Source organism: Macrosteles quadrilineatus, unplaced genomic scaffold, assembly GCF_028750875.1.
Source record: "Macrosteles quadrilineatus isolate MER2022 unplaced genomic scaffold, UCM_ALF_1.0 Scaffold_5__1_contigs__length_97177068, whole genome shotgun sequence".
Lineage (NCBI taxonomy): Eukaryota > Metazoa > Arthropoda > Insecta > Hemiptera > Cicadellidae > Macrosteles > Macrosteles quadrilineatus.
The window spans coordinates 76,625,358-76,644,677 of record NW_026542598.1 but is presented as its reverse complement, the minus strand read 5'-3'; the positions used below and the strand labels follow the sequence as shown (position 1 = coordinate 76,644,677).

At 34.9% G+C, this 19,320-nt stretch overlaps 1 protein-coding gene across 5 annotated transcripts in view; it reads right to left on the bottom strand.

Annotated features, from left to right (window-relative positions):
* Positions 1-19,320, bottom strand: part of LOC128994322 (MAP kinase-interacting serine/threonine-protein kinase 1-like) — a 128,346-nt gene that overhangs the window by 6,520 nt on the left and 102,506 nt on the right. The window contains exon 1 of one of the 5 annotated variants that reach the window (XM_054418773.1): positions 1,192-1,559. The exons of the other annotated variants lie outside the window; for them this stretch is intronic. Coding sequence (XP_054274748.1) covers positions 1,192-1,237 — 46 coding nt within the window. The 5' untranslated portion in view covers positions 1,238-1,559. Of the gene's footprint in view, positions 1-1,191; positions 1,560-19,320 lie in introns of those variants that run through there. 5 annotated transcript variants of the gene reach the window in all.

Genomic DNA, 19,320 nt, shown 5'->3' with positions numbered 1-19,320 from the left:
GGGATATTATTTTTATTTGTAGGTTGACAATATGGTGCAACAGATGTGATGTGATTGTTTACATTCTTGATGTTCAGATGTTTGTGTTTGTTTGAGTTCTACTTTCAGTGGTTATAAGTAATTATAACGTAGTTACGAGTGTATTAGGCCTATTATGTTTTATAAATGGGGGGCCATACAAACTAATTCGATCGCATATTCTCGAGCGAGATTGACAGACCTTAGTGTGAAAATGACAGTGAAAGTGACGGTGAATCGGGTGGCGTTGGCCTAGTGGTGATGGTAGGGAAGAGAGGGTTTTACATAAATAGCTGTAAAACATACAGTAAGACTATTGTAGATATAATTGTAAATAAATACAATTTTAAGTAGGGAATTAAATAAAGTAGGTACGGGAATGAAAGCAAGAAATAGTAAAAAAATTTTGAAGTTTAGCCTTTACTTAAATTTATAGGTAGGTAGGCTACTAAAAATGAAGGCCTACATTTTTTTAATTTTCTTTTTGAAAGATGTTGAAAAATTATTATTATTATTATTTTACTTAAGACACGTTTAATACAATAGGAAATTTAATTTGGATTAATTTACATACAGTAACTTCTTTTATCTATTTAAGTAAAAAAGCCAATTTTTTTACCAAACCAAGTCTCTAATGGGTTAAAATGTACTTTAAGTTAATACTTTATTCTGAAATTCAAATTGAGTTAGGCCAACATTAAGAATTTTTTAGTTTTTAACCTATTTTTTTATTTAAATTAAATTTTTTCAAGTTTTAATTGAAGTTCTTAAAGTCAACCTAACCCTATTACGAAGTCTGGAAGATGTGTGAAAATATCAACGGATCAGCTGTCAATTAACTTAATTGATAACAAAATCTATAAATTCAGACAGGCCTTATCATCATAACATTGAAGAGAGGATAAGGAAGTTTCTAGCCTTTCCCACTCCCCAGTCCCCACCCCACCAATCGCTAACCGGGCCAATCATCTTGCTCCACAACAACCTTACACACCATCACAAAGAACTCGTTCTCAAACCGGTTGAAATTGAAGAAAATATAGATAAAAAGTGACGTGAATGAGATTGAATAAATCGCCATCCTCACCGTAAATTAGTGGAGGAGTTCAGATTGAAATAAAAAATATTAATGCTAGCTAACAACCTAGTAATTGCCATAAATCTGTTACTTACGGTTGGACAGACAGCCCTCAGTCTCTTCCAAAATGCTTTCAACCATGTTGAAAATTACACAGGCGATTCAGAAATAACACGAATAAGAAAATGCAGGTCGAAATCCACCGACCAAGGAACACTTTGTGAGACCTAACTTAATATCACAGCACTTTTTACGAAAATAAATAGCTATCAGGCACTAATTAAATAAAAATCAACAATTCACAGGAATCGAATATTGCTATTCTACTGAGATCAGAGCCGACACTCAATTGACAATATGCCAAAATCGATATTCAATCATTAGACTAGCTAGCACTCGGCGACAACTTCAAACAACAGCCATCTTGTATACTCGACCAGTTGGTTCACGACGCAAATGCTGCGCTGGATACCGACAAACTGACGCGGAGGCTTGGCGAACGGGGGATATAAACGCGACCGACGACTGCGCAGTGGCAGCGTCCAGGGTGGAGGGGCTGAGGAGGGGAGGGGGCCCTCACGCCACTCTGATGTGCGCATCAGAATTGTAAAGCAGGGGCACCCTAGGTCACATGATCAAAATAGAAGACTACCATGTGATGAGATAGCGATGTGGTGCTGAGCTGGCACACACCGACCCAACACTCGGCATTAGCATTGTTATGTTCTCGGAAAGGATATGATAGACGATATATTTATTCGTTGACTATAATGAGAAAATACTGTCTATAGTTGGCTTTCCGTTAATTTTATGAAGAAAAATACAAGACTGCCAAAATAGTTTTATATGGCTATCAACAACCGACAGCACTCGTATTGCTATTTTGTAGAAATATGAGAGTTCGGGTTCGAAATATTTTCTGGAAATATTTATCAAGACAAAGAGGAAACCATTTTATTGGATTTTTGTGTATTTTATTGTAACTTGTGAAAAGAGAAAAAATAAATAAAAAAGGTTTCAAAATAGCATCTAAACTAGCTTTGTTGATTTTTTACGATATGACGAACAAATGTAATATATTTTAAGCCATCACGGAAATTGCAGCAACCATCTCAATTGTTCTCATTCTCATTCCATAATATACTGTAACATAAATTTTACAAACATAACCGAATATTATTTACAATAATTTTTCTTTTACTAATATGCAAACTTATAAATACATTTCACAATTCAGAGCCTCGAGAACATTCATTGAAACCTCTTTCGACGTTTGGCTAGCGTGGCAACTAAAAAACGTCGATTAGTTCGGCACGACCCTGGATCAGCGCCAAATTTGAGAGCACTTTTGTTTTCTACACGAGCGTCATGGCGCAGCCAAACACCCTTTCGGACAACGAACAACAATGTAACGTAACGTAAACAAAGTAGAATCTGACTTCGTGCCAAAGGACGTAAAGGCGCTCATGGCTGACGGCACGTTTGCATCTGGTCAACAAGGAAAACTAATGACCTGACAAAATAGTCAATAATAAGCAAAGTGTTACACAACCCTTAAATTACGAGTAAAGATTCTAGCTACAGCTGTGAAACAGATGACCAATTGATAGTGCATTCAAGGATGTAAACAGATGGTAATGGTCATGAAACAGTAACAGATATGTATTGATGACTATATGAAGGCAAGGTTTGACGACACATAAACTCCATTGATACAGTTATACAATACGGCCTTAACTGTCCAAGGAGAAAAATATATCAGATATAATGTTGATGTTTACTCCTTACCGAGGTTTTTTGATGAGCTACAAATATATATCCTATGTAATGATATCTTCAAAGAAGGTGTAACAAGTGCATTATTTAACTGTCGTGCTATCGTGTATCGAGGTTGGTGTTATTGAGGTTCAACTGTAAAGACGAAACCTTAGTTTTACGTTACTTTAGAATTCAGGTAAGTGTAAAATAAAGAATTTGAGTATTTCAGGATATATTTCAAGGTAATTATTCCGAATAACGTAAATATAGTTTCGAGATTGAACGCAATGTACTGTTTAAGGTTATGTTATAATGCAGTCGACTGTTTCTAATTGAAATCGTGGAACATTTCATTTAGATTCATTTCATTTATTAATCTATACAATGTTTTACCACTGATTTTGTGTCATTTATGATGTGTTAAAAATGAAGATTTTGTGTCATTTATTCGTCTAAGTCCGGTGTTCCAGTCTAAAACAGTGTTCCAGACTGACAATATTCAGGAATACGATGATTTGACAAGGCTGAACTAGTTTATTTAATTTCCTTATTACTTGACTAAGGTTTACAACATTAGGAAGCTTCAACAGAAGGCTATTTTGTTACATGCAACGCCACGATTCGATTTATTGCAACGTCATTTTTCAAGGCAATACCTGTCAATTATAGCAATATGGCAATAAGAACTCAATCACCACTACTGATTTAAGAGTTGGTGATCAGGTTATTTTTCAATGTCCTGTTTAATAATAGTCTGCCACTATTAATTAAACAACTGCTGCCATTCGAATGCCCTGAACATCCTCCCTAAGTCTAGCTAACGGCCAAACAACCTTCCTTCAAGACCTTTTTACCCAAAAGTCTATACATAAATACTTGGAAAAAGTTGTATGACAACACTGTTACACGTTTCGAAATTGTGACACCGTTCATCTCGAAAAACATTAAACTGACTCAAATTATCGACGTTTCGGACATATTACTGCGCCCATCCTCAGGTTCTGTTGTTGTCCCACCTCAACTGCACAGTGAGTCATACAACGTAATGCTTATTAGGTGCGATCTTACTTTCCATTCCAAGGCGAACAACACGACAATTTGCTGCGCAGTTGTAGACACAACACACCCGTAATCTCTTATCAGCGGTTGTCAAAGGAAGGAAAGTCGATTGGCGAAGCAGAGATAGTGTAAACCCGCTGTAAACTTTTTTAAACTGCGCACTACAATAGTCATGTAACAACATAAACGTATTCTGTTTTTGCAAGACGCCCCCTAAAACAATCCAACTAAGATTATTATATAAGAATATAATTTTAAGTAGTTCGTAGCACATTGAGACTTTAACTAACAATTATGTTTAGAATCATATAACTCCCACTAAAGGTTGTAGAGATAGCTTACACAGTTAATTTTGATTTGTTAAATCAAAGATATTTGCAGGAGGTATCAACATCACGAAAATAGATACAAATTCAATTTCAAACTCGATCACCAAGGTTAGGAAAGTGGTCTTTCCAATCCTCTTCCAATCCTAGTCTTTTCCGATTCTAGGAATCGTGTAGGCCTACTTAGACGGTCTGGAGGAAACTCAACATAGTCCACAGACAGAAAAGCTGTACCTACAAAATGAGTTTCCAACACGTAACAAAAGCAAAACTGCAGCAAAACATCTACTATAACAAAAATTTCCACAAATTTCTAGAAGCTACGAGAAATTTCACAACGACGGGTAGAAAATCGATCCCAACAGTCAAAACTGCTCGCTGGCAGAAGGCGATGGGGGTTACGTTACGGAAGCGTGTTGTATTTAGGGGTGGAAGTTTCCAGGGCGTTCAGCACGCGACCCTCTCTATACTGACCCGCGCAACCCTAAAAATCGATGCAAATGTGAGGGGAAGGTCACCAACAGCCATAGTCACTACAGGGATATCTCACTACAATACTTGGGATAAACAACGACAAGTCTTACCTACTACACCATATCCGTAATACTGCCTTTGCGAAAGTTCATTAGCTCAACACAACTCCCCAAGTTTTTCAGGGTATACCTATCCATCGCCCAGTTTCAATAAGGGTTTGCTAGCTACATAATATCTAAAGCAATTATCTAGCATAGATTTTCTATGTACTCTACTGGTACTGGGGATGAAAAATTAATAGTCCACATAAAGATGCATGAATTACATCAGCCAAGCCTAATAAACGTACAAGTTGTTTATCATTCATTGAGAATATTCCACTTGTGTTACTTCCTTGTTGATTCACTCCATTTCAACTGTTTTCACTGTAAATGATTTACATATTTTAGTTTACGAGATTTTGCGTTTAAAATACCATAAAAGTATCTCAAATGTGATCAAAACGTTTCTCCTGGTCAATATATCTTAAGTTACGTTCTTCCCTGAGTATTGTTATACACAATAACTTCTTAGTAACTCAATAATTCAATAACTTTTCAGTATAGGAACAGACACATCATAAGTTCATTATATTAAAATTAAATTTATTTTCTAAACAACTTTCAAATGTTTTGAAAATAATAAAATAAGTGAAACCAAAGTGAAAACACCTCAACAAATAAGCTAAGAGCTATAAACGAATGTCCTTGGCAGTATATCCAGGTCTCACATAGATACAATTGCCTACAAAAACTTTATTAGAGTAGGTATCACAAAGTAATTTTACCTAAGGTGAGTGTGTTTTATGCCACGTAGAAAGGTTGATTTCAACGTACGATGACTCATCTATACACAGATCACGCGGGAACGTTCGTGACGTGTTCGTGAAAATTTGAGGGTGGGGAACCTACAGGGGCCGGTATATGTCTCTCTAGAACTGTATACGTGGTATATACAACATGATGACTTGTATATATGTATGTGTATAAATAAGCAACATAACGTGTGTGTGCTCAGCATTCAGCCACGTGGAGTCTGTGAGTTGACTCAGGTGAGATGACTCATCTACCATCAGATCAACGTGGTGCCTACAGTAGTATAATACACGTAGAGATGCAGGGAATCGTTATGATGAAATACTATTCACAAAATACTCAGCTGTTCTGTATAGTATGTTCAACATTCAGCAGGTTGAGTCTGTGTGTTGACTCAGGTGTGATGACTCATCTACCATCAGATCAACGTGGTGCCTACAGTAGTTTAATACACGTAGACAAGCAGGGAATCGTTGTGATGAAATACTATTCACAAAATACTCAGCTGTTCTGTATAGCATGTTCAACATTCAGCAGGTTGTGTCTGTGTGTTGACTTAGGTGTGGTGAGTCATCTACCATACACGTGATACATAACCATGTTGGCTCACTTGGTCACGTCGCATAGTCATGTTACGGTTAACAATTTCCATCAAATTTTATAACCATGCCACATAAATATCCCATACGATTTCTCAAATGAAAGTTGAATTTATTCTAGCAATTTACCACAACTTTACTGAGTTCTAAACGATTCTGAATCGTATTGGTTTAACCATTGCAAATCAACTGAGTGTTCGACAATGAACAAATGGATCAATAATTCAAAATAAGCTGTAACAATAATCAATTCAAATTTTCCTTCCAATTTTAAGATGGGGACGCCCCCAGGTGCGTCTTACCTAAATATGAGCGAAGGATGAGTGTAGGATGTGAGATTTGCGTGGCTTTATTACAGACTGAGAAAAGATCAGCTGTTTCATTAGCCAGGATCATTTATTCAAAGCCCAATGATCAGGAACAGCTGGGTTCGGTTTCGAACCATAAACAAGCTACTGACTTTTCTCAGGATCGAACCGGCGTCCTTTTGATTGTTAGGCGAGCATTATAACCACTCAGCTACCCAGCCAGTACTGTATCGACAGTGTTACTGCAAGGTATACGCCTTGGTGTACTTTCTACTCAACCATCATAACATTAAATTATTGGTCAAAGAATATGTTGCTCAGATAATTCATCATAGAAATACATTCCATAGATGGTTTGATCGTCCATAGAAAATCCACACTAAGTTTGGTTTGGATCTCAGCCACGGATGGAATGAATTGATATGTTTGACGTTTAAATCCATACTTTTGCAGAATACACTGCTTGCATTGTTCCAGAACTGTTCTATTATTCATGGAGGGGGAAGTTTTACTATGCGCTCAATAAAGATAACGTTCTGAAGGGTGTTTTACCGCAATGAAACGAAGAATGAATATTACTTAGCAAATTTTCAATCCATATATTACCAATAAAGTTTGGTTAGCTGGCATAATTACTAGGTGGTGTCCTACAACACTAGGGTGAGCGTGAAACTTAGGTTTTAGATTTGCTGGTTCGATCCTAGCCTCCATTCACGATTTTCTTACGGGTTTCTTACCAGACCTCAAATTTAACTTTCCACTCAAATGACCAATGGTGGTAGCCTTGTACTGTACAAACTCAATAAGAGTTTAATTCACAGGACTTCGGCCCTGAAGATACTGGTCCGATTCTCACAAATCACTTTCCGAAAATTTCATAAATCCATTTTCCTACGACCCTAGCCAGAAATCGGCGATTACGATAACTACTGATGTTAACATTTCGAAATTCGTCAAAAAACTATTGGTCTCTTAAATAAACATACATTGGGAAAAATCTCAACTGATATCGATATTGAGTCATTTTTTTTCAGCCCAGTCGCGGTTACCTTTGCGGTTACAACGTCCTTACGTTTGGTTTGTGTGTGATTTAAAAGTTCGTTTTGTCCCCTTGTCTCGTGTGGATGTTATTTATTGAACTCTGTTGACGACCTTCAAATAAAGTCACTACTTGACATGTAATCCTTGGATGTTGTAGTGGCAACTAGTTTCGCTTCAAGTGGACCATCATCAGATGATCCAGAGTAACAATCGAAATGAAAACTAGTTTCATTTTTTAAGATGATTAGCCTCCGGATCAACAAGATAAACCACTATAGCGAAACTAGTTGCCACTACAACAACCAAAGATTACTATATGCAGGTATTGTAAACTAATGAAAGCATAATACAGTAATCCGGAGTCTGAACCACTCCTAGATGCCGGTAGATATTTTTAAAAGCCGCATCTCATACATAACACATCAAGAATCTGATTGGTGAAATGCAAGTAGGGCTGGACGTCGACCTCTTGTACTTACGCAACTAGGAGAAGCCTTTAGCAGCTTTCGCCGACCTCGCCCGAGCATTGACTCTCCCGTACGTGACTTTACAACTACACATACTGTATTACCCTGGTGTTAACTATAGAGGAATTGGTTAGCTCCGAAATAATATATTTTGGGTGTTGGTGAGATAAAATTGGCAATAACATATGTAAAATCCTTAAATTTCATTGGTACTTTCTGATTATACCGACCACACCGATAAATCGACTTCCAAATAAGATTTTAATTGGATTCGATAAAAACCTAACTTAAGCTAAGCTAACCTAACCTAAGCTAAGCTAAACTGAGCTAAACTAACCTGACCTAACCTAAGGGGTTTAATTTACCAATTTAGGTATGGTCGGTATGATACGAAAGAACCATTTAATTTAACATCGATATGAAATCAAGTGCGTCTAAATGAAGAACTAATGATTGGTATGAGAAAAGTAGATACACTATTATTGATACGCCAACTTCACAGACCTGGCTAGCTCGCCTAACAATAACACCCCCGTCGCAGCAAACCTGCAGACTAATATAATTTACCTAGGTTTACTGCTACAGAGAGGGTAACAAAGTGTGTTTTTTAAAAAAAAACACACTTTGTTACCCTTAACAAAACAGGAAAAATATTAATAACGTAGAATATTTTAATAACGTAATAGGGAAAATAATAATAAACTATTTGTATAATATGGTCAAATTTGCCAAGTTTGATTAAAATATACCCAAAAATAAGCAAACTAAAACAGTTTATCTAAGAATAATATGGGAAATTTAAATTTACTTTATTTTAAAATGTTCTCCGTAACCAATAACTGTACAAAAACACTTCAAGATACTAAATTATTTGTTTAAGCTTTTCAAAGTGGTTTAGAGAGAAATTATAACAGTTTTATGGTTTGAGGGTCAAAAATGAAAAACACAAATTTTCGTCACGTTAGTTTGCGAACTCGTTCGCATTTTACGAACCGTTTTGAACCAGTAAATGAAAATAAACCATGCCATCTGGGTTTGTAGACTGTAGAGAGCTCGGCCACTGTATAAGGTAAGACGGGACACTGTTACTGTAATATACACAACGACAGGTCCATAACCGACCATAATAATGGTCCTATAGGACCCATTATGGGCGGTCAACTACATACAGTCAACTTGGCGATGAATGCAAATAGCTGGATGGTCTTGGTTCATTCTATTTATGTATATTGGAACAACTTACAAAGGTCAAGCACACTTCGTGAATTGTTTTGTGATTGTTATTTGACTTAATTTCTATTAGGTTTGCTAACTATTTGAAAAAAGGTTCGTCATTGCAAAATAATTTTAGCTTATATCCGTTCTAATACTTTAAGCTAGTTTTCTAGATTTATTTCAAAATTAAAATACAGTACCAAGAAAATTTTTTGAAATAATTAAAAATTAAATCAAATTAGAAGTATTTTATCCCCTATAAATACTGAAAAAATGCATTTTTTTAACTAGAACTAAGATGGACGATGGTTTCCTAATGACGAACAGAACATAGAGTAATTATTTGAAGGACAAATAAAAATTCCAATAACAAAAACACAAACAAGTTTATATGGTCAGACAATTTGCATAGCATGTCGAATCAGTTGTGGGCATTTTTTAGTAGGAAAAAATAAGATTTGATGTGCAAAATTGATTTTCTGATCTTTGGAACAGCTTAGTTGACTGTGAAAAGATGTATTGGGATGTGTGTTAAGTGAAAATAATAGGTTCAATGGAATTTGATAGGGATAATTATTAATTTGTGATGATAAATTGTAGTTATTAAATCATGTATTTGTGACGGTGGGGGGAAGAAAGCGATTGTCTTGTGAGCGAGTCAGTCCAAATTAGTAGTTACATTACATTTATCTATGTTCCCACAAAAAAACCAACTAAAAACAACATTTTTACAGACAAAATACATTTCGTTTTAGATAAAATAGACATATTTTAATTGCCAAATCCAATGGAATGTGTGTGACCTTGCAGTGTTTACCCAGGTGTAGGCGACACAGCTGTTCATCTGGGACATTACTTAATACTTGCATTAAAAGTGGCATTTAATGTTTAAATCAACGTGATCTAGTCCTAATATTTAAATCCACATGACCTAGTCCTAGCGAGGTTAAATTATGTCAAATTAACACTCCATTTGTATTTTTTTCGATTAATTATGTAAAGCTTTAAAAATGGTCTCACATATAACTCTTAGAACACATACATTTTTATTTTGCCGATTTTTGATCCTGAGGTTGGTTTAAAAATCTGTTACGTATAGGTTGACTAACTTTGCGCTTCAGACATTGAAGTGATTCCTATTTATTTATATATATATATTTTTTAAATTATATACCTATTAATCACGTTAATTATTTATTTATCACGATAAATGCAAAGTTTTTTAGAAAATTGTTGTTATAAATACGCTTTACAGTTCTTTCGCCGACTATTCTAAGTAATGCATCCAAGTAAAACATTCTTCCACTTTATTCCCTCTAACAGCTGAATATTTTTATCAATTTACGAACCTGAAGACTGTTACGAGTTCGAAACGCCGTCGAACTTAACCAACAGTTTCATCCAGTAGAATTGGAAATAATTCCTTATTCTGTTTTTAAAATTGTTAATTTTCATAATACAATGAATTCAAGGCTTTTACCAACATGTTTACCCCATACGCTTCACAATAACCAATTTCTTCTCAGAGAGGGTGTCAATCAATTTAAACCCCTTACAAAGGGATGCAAAAACACATGACGAAATATATTTCACCAACCCTTTTTTTTGCGAAACAGGAGGGTGCATCCCTCGAGCGAGGGTCCACAAAATCCCTTATAATCGACTATTCAATTTAAAACCCTTTTCACAAAGCTCATGACGAAACAGGTCCAATCGAGTTTTAGTTTGGAATATTCTGGACCATAGAATAATGAGAAATTGATATGAATAACTGATAAGTTAAGTAACATTGAGAGTCTTATCAGTGAGTGGTTGCGGTTTTGATATGACTTCCGTGTGTAGCGCGAATCAATGAAAACTTCGTCGCTTTTTAAAATTAATATTTGCATCGTCAACATTTTGTAGATTGGGTTTTGGTCAAATATATTTGTTGTCTCGAGGGAACATATTTACATGTTAGCACTTAGTTAAAGCTTTTAGTCATATCCGAAGCACAAAAAGCTGTGTTTTGTACACAATTTCTATGGAAAATAAACAGTAATGCTATTAATGTTTCAAACTATCTGGAGACTGCTAAACAATGTAAATTAAGAAATAGAGGGGACATTTAAAACAACTTCGTTTTCTACTACAGTTACAAGATCATTGAAGCGTATCACAGAGTTAGAACATACTTCATAGACCTAACCTTTTTATTTGTGTTATAAAAGATAAAGGATATATATTTAGATGGAAAGACAAAGAATATTCGCAAAGAATTCGGAAAACGTGAATAAAACCACTGCATCAAATATTTATTAAACTGTATACAACGCCAGATAAATCTGGTTGAACATTATATTCAGTCTGATAAAAAAAAAAACAACTACTCCAACAAGTACCCACAAATCAAATTCACAATAAAAATTCACGAAATATCAAAAATCAATAGCAATAACACGATTGAATTGCATCAGAAAACCGCAAGATCAAACCGAATCAAAACTCTCTCGTATGTGAAAGGTTGGGAAGTTGGCAAAAAACAAATTCAGACAGATTTGGCCAATGACGCAAACCAAAAAGAGCAACACATACGCAATCAGACTGACAGCGCAAGCAACTAACATGATACTAGGAGAACCTACGTGTGCCAATGAACTCTTGCTAACCTTATCATAGCCCTGGGCCGTCATAGTGGTGCAATCATGCTATTTGGAACACGGTATAGAGGGAGATCAGTGAAGGAGGGGGAATCAGAAATAATGGGTATGTTTACGTCGTACAGAAGGTCGTGACTATGGTAGGAAAGGTCGCGGGTTCGATTCCCAACAGTAGTGGAAAAATTTAGATTTACTATCGTAACCTCTTAACGGTTATTTCGTCAAAATTAGGCCTATATTGGATTGGTTTACATCATACCAAGGTGGGTACTTAAAACCAATATGAATATGGTGTTGAATGAAGATGGCTTAACCAGCTGGGTCATTCTTTAATTCTCAATGTTCAAGAATAACTGTACTACTTTTCAAACCATCTGAAAGCTTTTTTTGGATCGAACCCGGTAACCTCTGATTACAAGGCGAGCGCTAGCTTTATGGTTGAGTGTGTTTTACATACTTCCGTCCCTCAGATTGAGTATGCTACTATAATAACGTTACTATGGATTTAAAATATGTCCACAGATTTAAGGTATATATAATGTTAGTAATGAACGGAAACAAGCACTTGATGACAATAGGGAAACAACTTGAAATGTAGGATAACATTGGCTAAAGTTCCACACAAAAAAAACTATTCGATGTGAACAAGTGAACTTCGACAAGTAATTTCAACCCGGATATGTAAACTTGTTGACGTCAAATGAAAAAAATTGTACAGAACATACGTCATTCGCAAATAGCTGGGAATCCAGTAACGAAGTGCCTGGACAGAGAATGCTGTTTAGTTGCTCTGCTTATATTGCCCTGCAAGATTCCTGATTTAAAATACACAAAAAAACATAAGGAAAATCCGGGTCTACCTAGTAAAAACCCGTGGACAAAAACGAAAACAAGTAGGCCTACTATGGAATAGTTATTTGTGCAACTAGTGAGCAAAGTGAGCAATTGCCTCAATCGAGAGAAATCCTTACTCACGAGCCGTACACTTTGCACTCGAGTTGCACATTATATTTTTCGTACAGTTACCATAAAACAAATAAATTGGTAAAGAAACGTGCCTTCACGTTGCAAATCTGGAGGGAGACAAAGTAATTAGAGTGAGACAATGTTAACATTGAGCGAATTGGCCACTTTGCTTTCTCAAATCAGTGAGAGAACATGTACATTTGATAGGTAACTGTAGGAAAAAGTTTTAACTAGCTAGGAGGGCTTCTAGAGAATGTATTGTCATCATTTGATTGTCTTCATTGTAGAACCAAGAATTATACAAAAAAATTACACAAAGACGTAAGCAAAGGCATAAAACTAAACCGGGCGAAAAATTAAATAATGAGCCGCAAATAGTTTTACTTGATCTCAAAATCAATCCATAAATCCATAAAATCTATTAATAATGGCCTCAATCAGTTGCTAGAACCCTTAATCAAAATTAAATCAACATTTATGTTGCTTTATTATTTTGTTTGTATGACTTGTATTTTTAATTTGAACTACATATAAGCACTCGATGTATAAATTGCTTATACTGGTTTAATCACTAATTCAGTTAGGAAGATGGCTCGTTCCTAAAACCACTTATCACAATAATATAGTCTTGAGAATGTTTTTGATTTGATCATAGCATTCATGATATTGTTCCTTATTGGTGTTGCAAATAAATGTCTGATTATTAATTATTAATTACTTTACTGTTATACAGCAAAGTACTATCCAGATTCCTGCTCAAATGATTATTAACCACAATCTGTAACGTATCATTAATTTTCCTAACTGAGATTTTTATAGATAAAGGATGAGCGTCAATTCGGGTTATCTAAAAGTCTTATCATGGCTTTTCACTCTCTCAACGATCCCAAAACTGATCGCGCTATCGAAGGCTAATTTAAATTTAGGATTAAGTTGCATCATTTGGTAATGAAAACATCCGATTTTATCTAGATAGATAAATCTTGCAAAAAGTGCCAATACAGTAAAACGTGACTTTTGACGCAAGAAGGGTTACTTCAAGTCACTTGGAAATTAAAAAACAGATGTAATAGTATATTTCGTACCAAGGGCCGAAAATGAGGTTTTGCCGGCTCGAGATAGTTTTTAAGTTCGAGACGAAGTCGAGAACTTAAATCGATCGAGAGCTGCAAAACCATTTCGGTCCGTGGTAAGAACGCTATTTTTCACCACACTATACCCTATTACCACTATTGACCACTATAATAATGCACACTGATAGTCAACACAACTACAACTTTAAGGTTATGTGAAGAAATAATTTTAGGAATCAGCAAAAATAAAAATAAATAGTTGCTAGGCAACGGTGACAATAACACAATTCTATTGCAATGATATGGATTTTGATTGTGTATTTAAAATGCATATTCATGTTTTAAGTAAATAAGCGGACAGCTGATTTTGCGGCCCCGGCCTGTAAAAACCTGCTCGGTCCCCAAATTACGATGACAGCTGGCATGGCCAGCAAAACGTAACTTTCAGCCACCAATTGACGTATGTAATACAGCCAAAAACATCATAGTGTGGTGAAAAAAATATAAACGTTGATACATTCTATCTATCTATTCAATATACTTATCATATTAATTTGTGAACTTTGTAAATAAGGCTCTTTGCTTTCAGATTTATCTAGATGTATTGCAAACAGGATGTTGATTTAGGCAATATAAATCGGAAAACACCAAAACATACTCGAAATAGGCCACTTATAAATTAAAATTTAGAGAGCCTATAATATTTTGATTGTTAGCCTACGGTAACAAATAAATAGCTGGATAAATTATACGGGTTTTCATAGCTAGTCCAGGCAACGAATGCTAAAAAAAGGGTATAGAGGGAAATGTTTGGAACACAATTTCTGACTTCGTAACTTTGTTTAGTATAGTTAGGAGGTTAACATACCAAAAGTCCCCGCCTCTAGCCCTTGTGCTGTGGGGGAGGGGGGGGCTTGAAGGTACAATCTTTCGGTTTTTCGCTGATATCTCGGAAACCATGCGTCCAAGCGAAATTATGCTAATATACAAAGTGAAAGGTTATTAAATTTCCAGCAAGTTTGTAATTTACTATTTTTCGATATCTTGTATATTTTTCGTGTTATTTGCTATCAAAAGTTTGTAAATTTGGAAAAATACATTTTTTTCTCATGTTTTTTGTTCTTTTTGACAAGTTGCCTCTCAAACTATGCACCCAAAAAATAAATGCTGGGCATAGGGTTGTAGAAAATTAAATTCCCTTCAATAATATATATGACTTTACTAGTTTACCTCCTTCCGTTCAGATTTTAAAGGAAATTAAGCGTCAGTATAAAAAAAATTAAATTTAATTAAAATTTTAGAAAATTAAAATCTAGTGTTGAGCAAGGAATTTGAAGTCTTGCAACAGCTGTTGACTACTTAATATTTCAATTTATCACCTTGCACAGTCAACTAATTGGTTGGAATATTCACTATCATGTAGCTAAGGTGAGTGATGGGCGTCTAAAAATAGCACAGATACCCTATAGAAAATATACACTTGTGGGCTGCCTAACCAGCTTCCTCACACTTGATGATCTAGCTAGACTATTGTAATGGGAAAATATGGTGTTATAACCATGTTTATGCATATAAAAGTGTCTATATGACACTGGAAACCAATCACAACAATAAAATTGAAACCAAGACAATTGACATATTTAAGTAGGAATTAACATAAAACTGTACATTAGTGAGTAGCCTTAGCCTACTATTGAATCAATTCAGCCTTGCTATCTTAGTTTGGAAAGGACTACCATCCTCATAATTGTTTTTATCCTCTTATTCTCTAAGAAAGAAGGTAAGGGACATCTTTTTCTCGCACCATAAACTATCTTAACAAGGATTAGATGATATTTTGAACGCGATTCTACTGGATGTGACAAAAAATCTTCAGCATTTGAGAAAAGCAAGGTTGCTTATGCGAAGTTGTATCTGAATTCCCCAGTGGCCCAAAATGCATCATCGGTCTTTCACGCCCCCTCTCCAACACCACCCAAATACAAAAGGTAGGGAAAATGTACATCTTGATTTGATATGGGCTTCAGCGAGAGAGGTTTCGTGCACTTCAACCTCAATCTATACAGGTACAAGTCAATTTTTAAATCGACGGTCTCCATCAAACCTAATATCTCTTGTCTTCCTCCGACTGATGTTGCTTTCAAACATCGTCTCCTATCATGTACATTCCAAAAGGTTCAGCGGTGGCTGGGAAATAACCTGCCTTCTCTTATGTAAGAGTGGAAAAGAATAATAAAAACTCTGTAGTAGCAGAGCACACACAGCATGAAACTACACTGAAGGATATTCTCAAAATTGTTTTCAACCTATGCACATAAAACTGTACTCGTGCAAAATCAGGGAGCAAAAAAGCAAGCCTTAAAATAAGTATGCCAAAAATGTCAAAATGTTGTCCCTGGGAAAGATGACTAAGAATATGAAGAAAAACAGTATACCATTTCCAAAATAGGTCCGGTCCGATGGAGAAAACAGGATAAAAATGATGAGGATGGTAGTCCTTATTAAACTAAGATAGCAAGGGATATAATAGTAGGCTCCGATGTAATGTTTTATATTAATTAATTTAAATATGTAATTTATCTTTGTTTAAATATAATGGTTGTGATTGGTTTCCAGTGTCATATAGACACTTTTATAATATTTTCCCATTATAATAGTCTAGCTGTGTAATATAATCAATATTACACAGTGTCAATCAATATAATCAAGTGTGAGGAAGCTGGTTAGGCAGCCCACAAGTATATATTTTCTATAGGGTATCTGTGCTATTATTAGGGTTATAACACCATATTTTCCTATTACAATAGTCTAGCTAGATCATCAAGTGTGAGGAAGCTGGTTAGGCAGCCCACAAGTGTATATTTTCTATAGGGTATCTGTGCTATTTTTATACGCCCATCACTCACCTTAGCTACATGATAGTGAATATTCCAACCAATTAGTTGACTGTGTAAGGTGATAAATTGAAATATTAAGTAGTCAACAGCTGTTGCAAGACTTCAAATTCCTTGCTCAACACTAGATTTTAATTTTCTTAAATTTTAATTAAATTTAATTTTTTTATACTGACGCTTAATTTGCTTTAAAATCTGAACGGAAGGAGGTAAACTAGTAAAGTCATATATATTATTGAAGGGAATTTAATTTTCTACAACCCTATGCCCAGCATTTATTTTTTGGGTGCATAGTTTGAGAGGAAACTTGTCAAAAAGAACAAAAAAACATGAGAAAAAAATGTATTTTTCCGAATTTACAAACTTTTGATGGCAAATAACACGAAAACCATACAAGATATCGAAAAATAGTAAATTACAAACTTGCTGGAAATTTAATAAGCTTTCATTTTGTATATTAGCATAATTTCACTTGGACGCATGGTTTCCAAGATATTAGCAAAAAACCAAAAAATGGTACCTTCAAGCCCCCCCCCCCTCCCCCACAGCACAAGGGCTAGAGGCGGGGACTTTTGGTATGTTAACCTCCTAACTATACTAAACAAAGTTACGAAGTCAGAAATTGTGTTCCAAACATTTCCCTCTATACCCTTTCGTTGCCTGGACTAGCATCATTTATTCTGAATTAAAATTAACCATAGGTCGTGTTAAAAATGGACTCCCATAAAAATATCATCTTGAAAGCAAATACTGTAATACATACAAATATATCCTAGAAAAAGATTTACGCAAAATTCTATTTCGTCTACAACATTATTACATAACATCCCTATTACCACAGGTTTTCTGTGCTATTAGGCTTACTCAAAATAGATTTCTACCCAAAGAAAATTCAAGTTTTAAGGGGGAAACTGTAAAATAAGATCTGAGACTATTTATAATCGATTATTTTATTTTTGTACAAACACGAATATAACAAGCTTTTGCTTTTGTAAACAAGTAGTTAACAATAGTGTCACGGTCAAAGATATCATTGACGATTGCGTTGGCTAGTTCAATAATTTGATATCTTGTTCGGTAAACAAATGCGATAAGAAACTAATCATTTATACATTACAGATAAGTCGATATACAAACAAAATAGAGTGATTGTCGTTCGAAATTTATAAAAATCTATCAGCTGATAGTCATTTGTTGATTACAATCAAATGAAGATAAGCGTTGCTGAGTCGTTTACGTGTAGTTTCACTTTGTTATTTATCTCGACCATCATTTGAAGAAAGATTACAATAGTCAATCTAAATTTCATTTAAAATGTATAATTTTTTCATACGCCTTCTTTGTTACATATGCATCAAAGAAAATCTTGAGGTAGGAGAAAATAAGTGTTTTAGGAAGCGTTGCAAACACAGAATTGTGGTTTTTAAACCACAATTGAGAGTTGCAGACATTTTGATAAGGTAAACTCTCGAGAAATCTAAAACCACATTTCTCTTTTGACTACGATTGTGATATACACGATCAATAAAATTTGAAAAAATACTACTCCTCTATTTTTTACTTTAAAAACACAAAAAGCTTCTATTAGTTTTAAAGTGTTCTTTCATCTTCGGTTACAGGAAGTCCACAGAAATAGAAATCCGTACAGTAAAAATGAAGACGAACGAATTAATATGGTTAAGTACCCTAATTACATTAACCAAACCTCAAACAGATTCAAAAAGTCAAATTTTTAATATATTATATACCGGTAATGTATACTTAAAGATTCCAAAGCGAAACTTCTGTCCCTCCTCCAAGCCTCACATATGGATTAGTTAACATTGATTTTTTTATCCTAAATACCGACGACAAATTCAAATTCGACTAAATAACCTTATAAGCGGCGTACGTGGTAGCACACAATGTTGAATTTGTGAGACTCGTTGATATAACCCATCAAAAATATACTACATTTGATTTACTTTTCGTTGCACATAGGCAAGTGTGAAACTTGAACCAATTACTCATTATTCAGTAATATTACTTCGGAAACACAAAGTAACAATAACACTATAACAGTAAATACACTATAACACTATGTACAGTAAAGTCTGACCCGGAAGTCAATAAACATCACTTCAGAAGGATGGGGGCGTAGTTGGCTAGGAATCAACTCTTGTGTCGGGCGTACAAATATTTGAGATTTTATAACTCCAAAATTACCACGGCGCCAAAAATAATTTGTAAATTTTAACAGCTGAATCTTCAGCTAAATTATTGAAATGAAAGCATTGTTCTATTTTGCAATCATGAAGTTAGTGCTTTGAGCAAGTGGTCCACAACACATTTTTGCCTGTAGTTGTATTTAGTTAACGGTAATTGTAAAACACGTGTTCTAATTGAGATTTGAGTAGTAAATTTCAAATGTTTCAACGCTTACCGTTGACTAAAACCATTAACTATTGGATTCTGATAGTTGGTGTCAAAGCTAAACCCCAAAAATCCCTTGATCTATAGTCAACGATCGTACAGTAATACTAGTATTAGAGTACACTATAGTATCCATTGG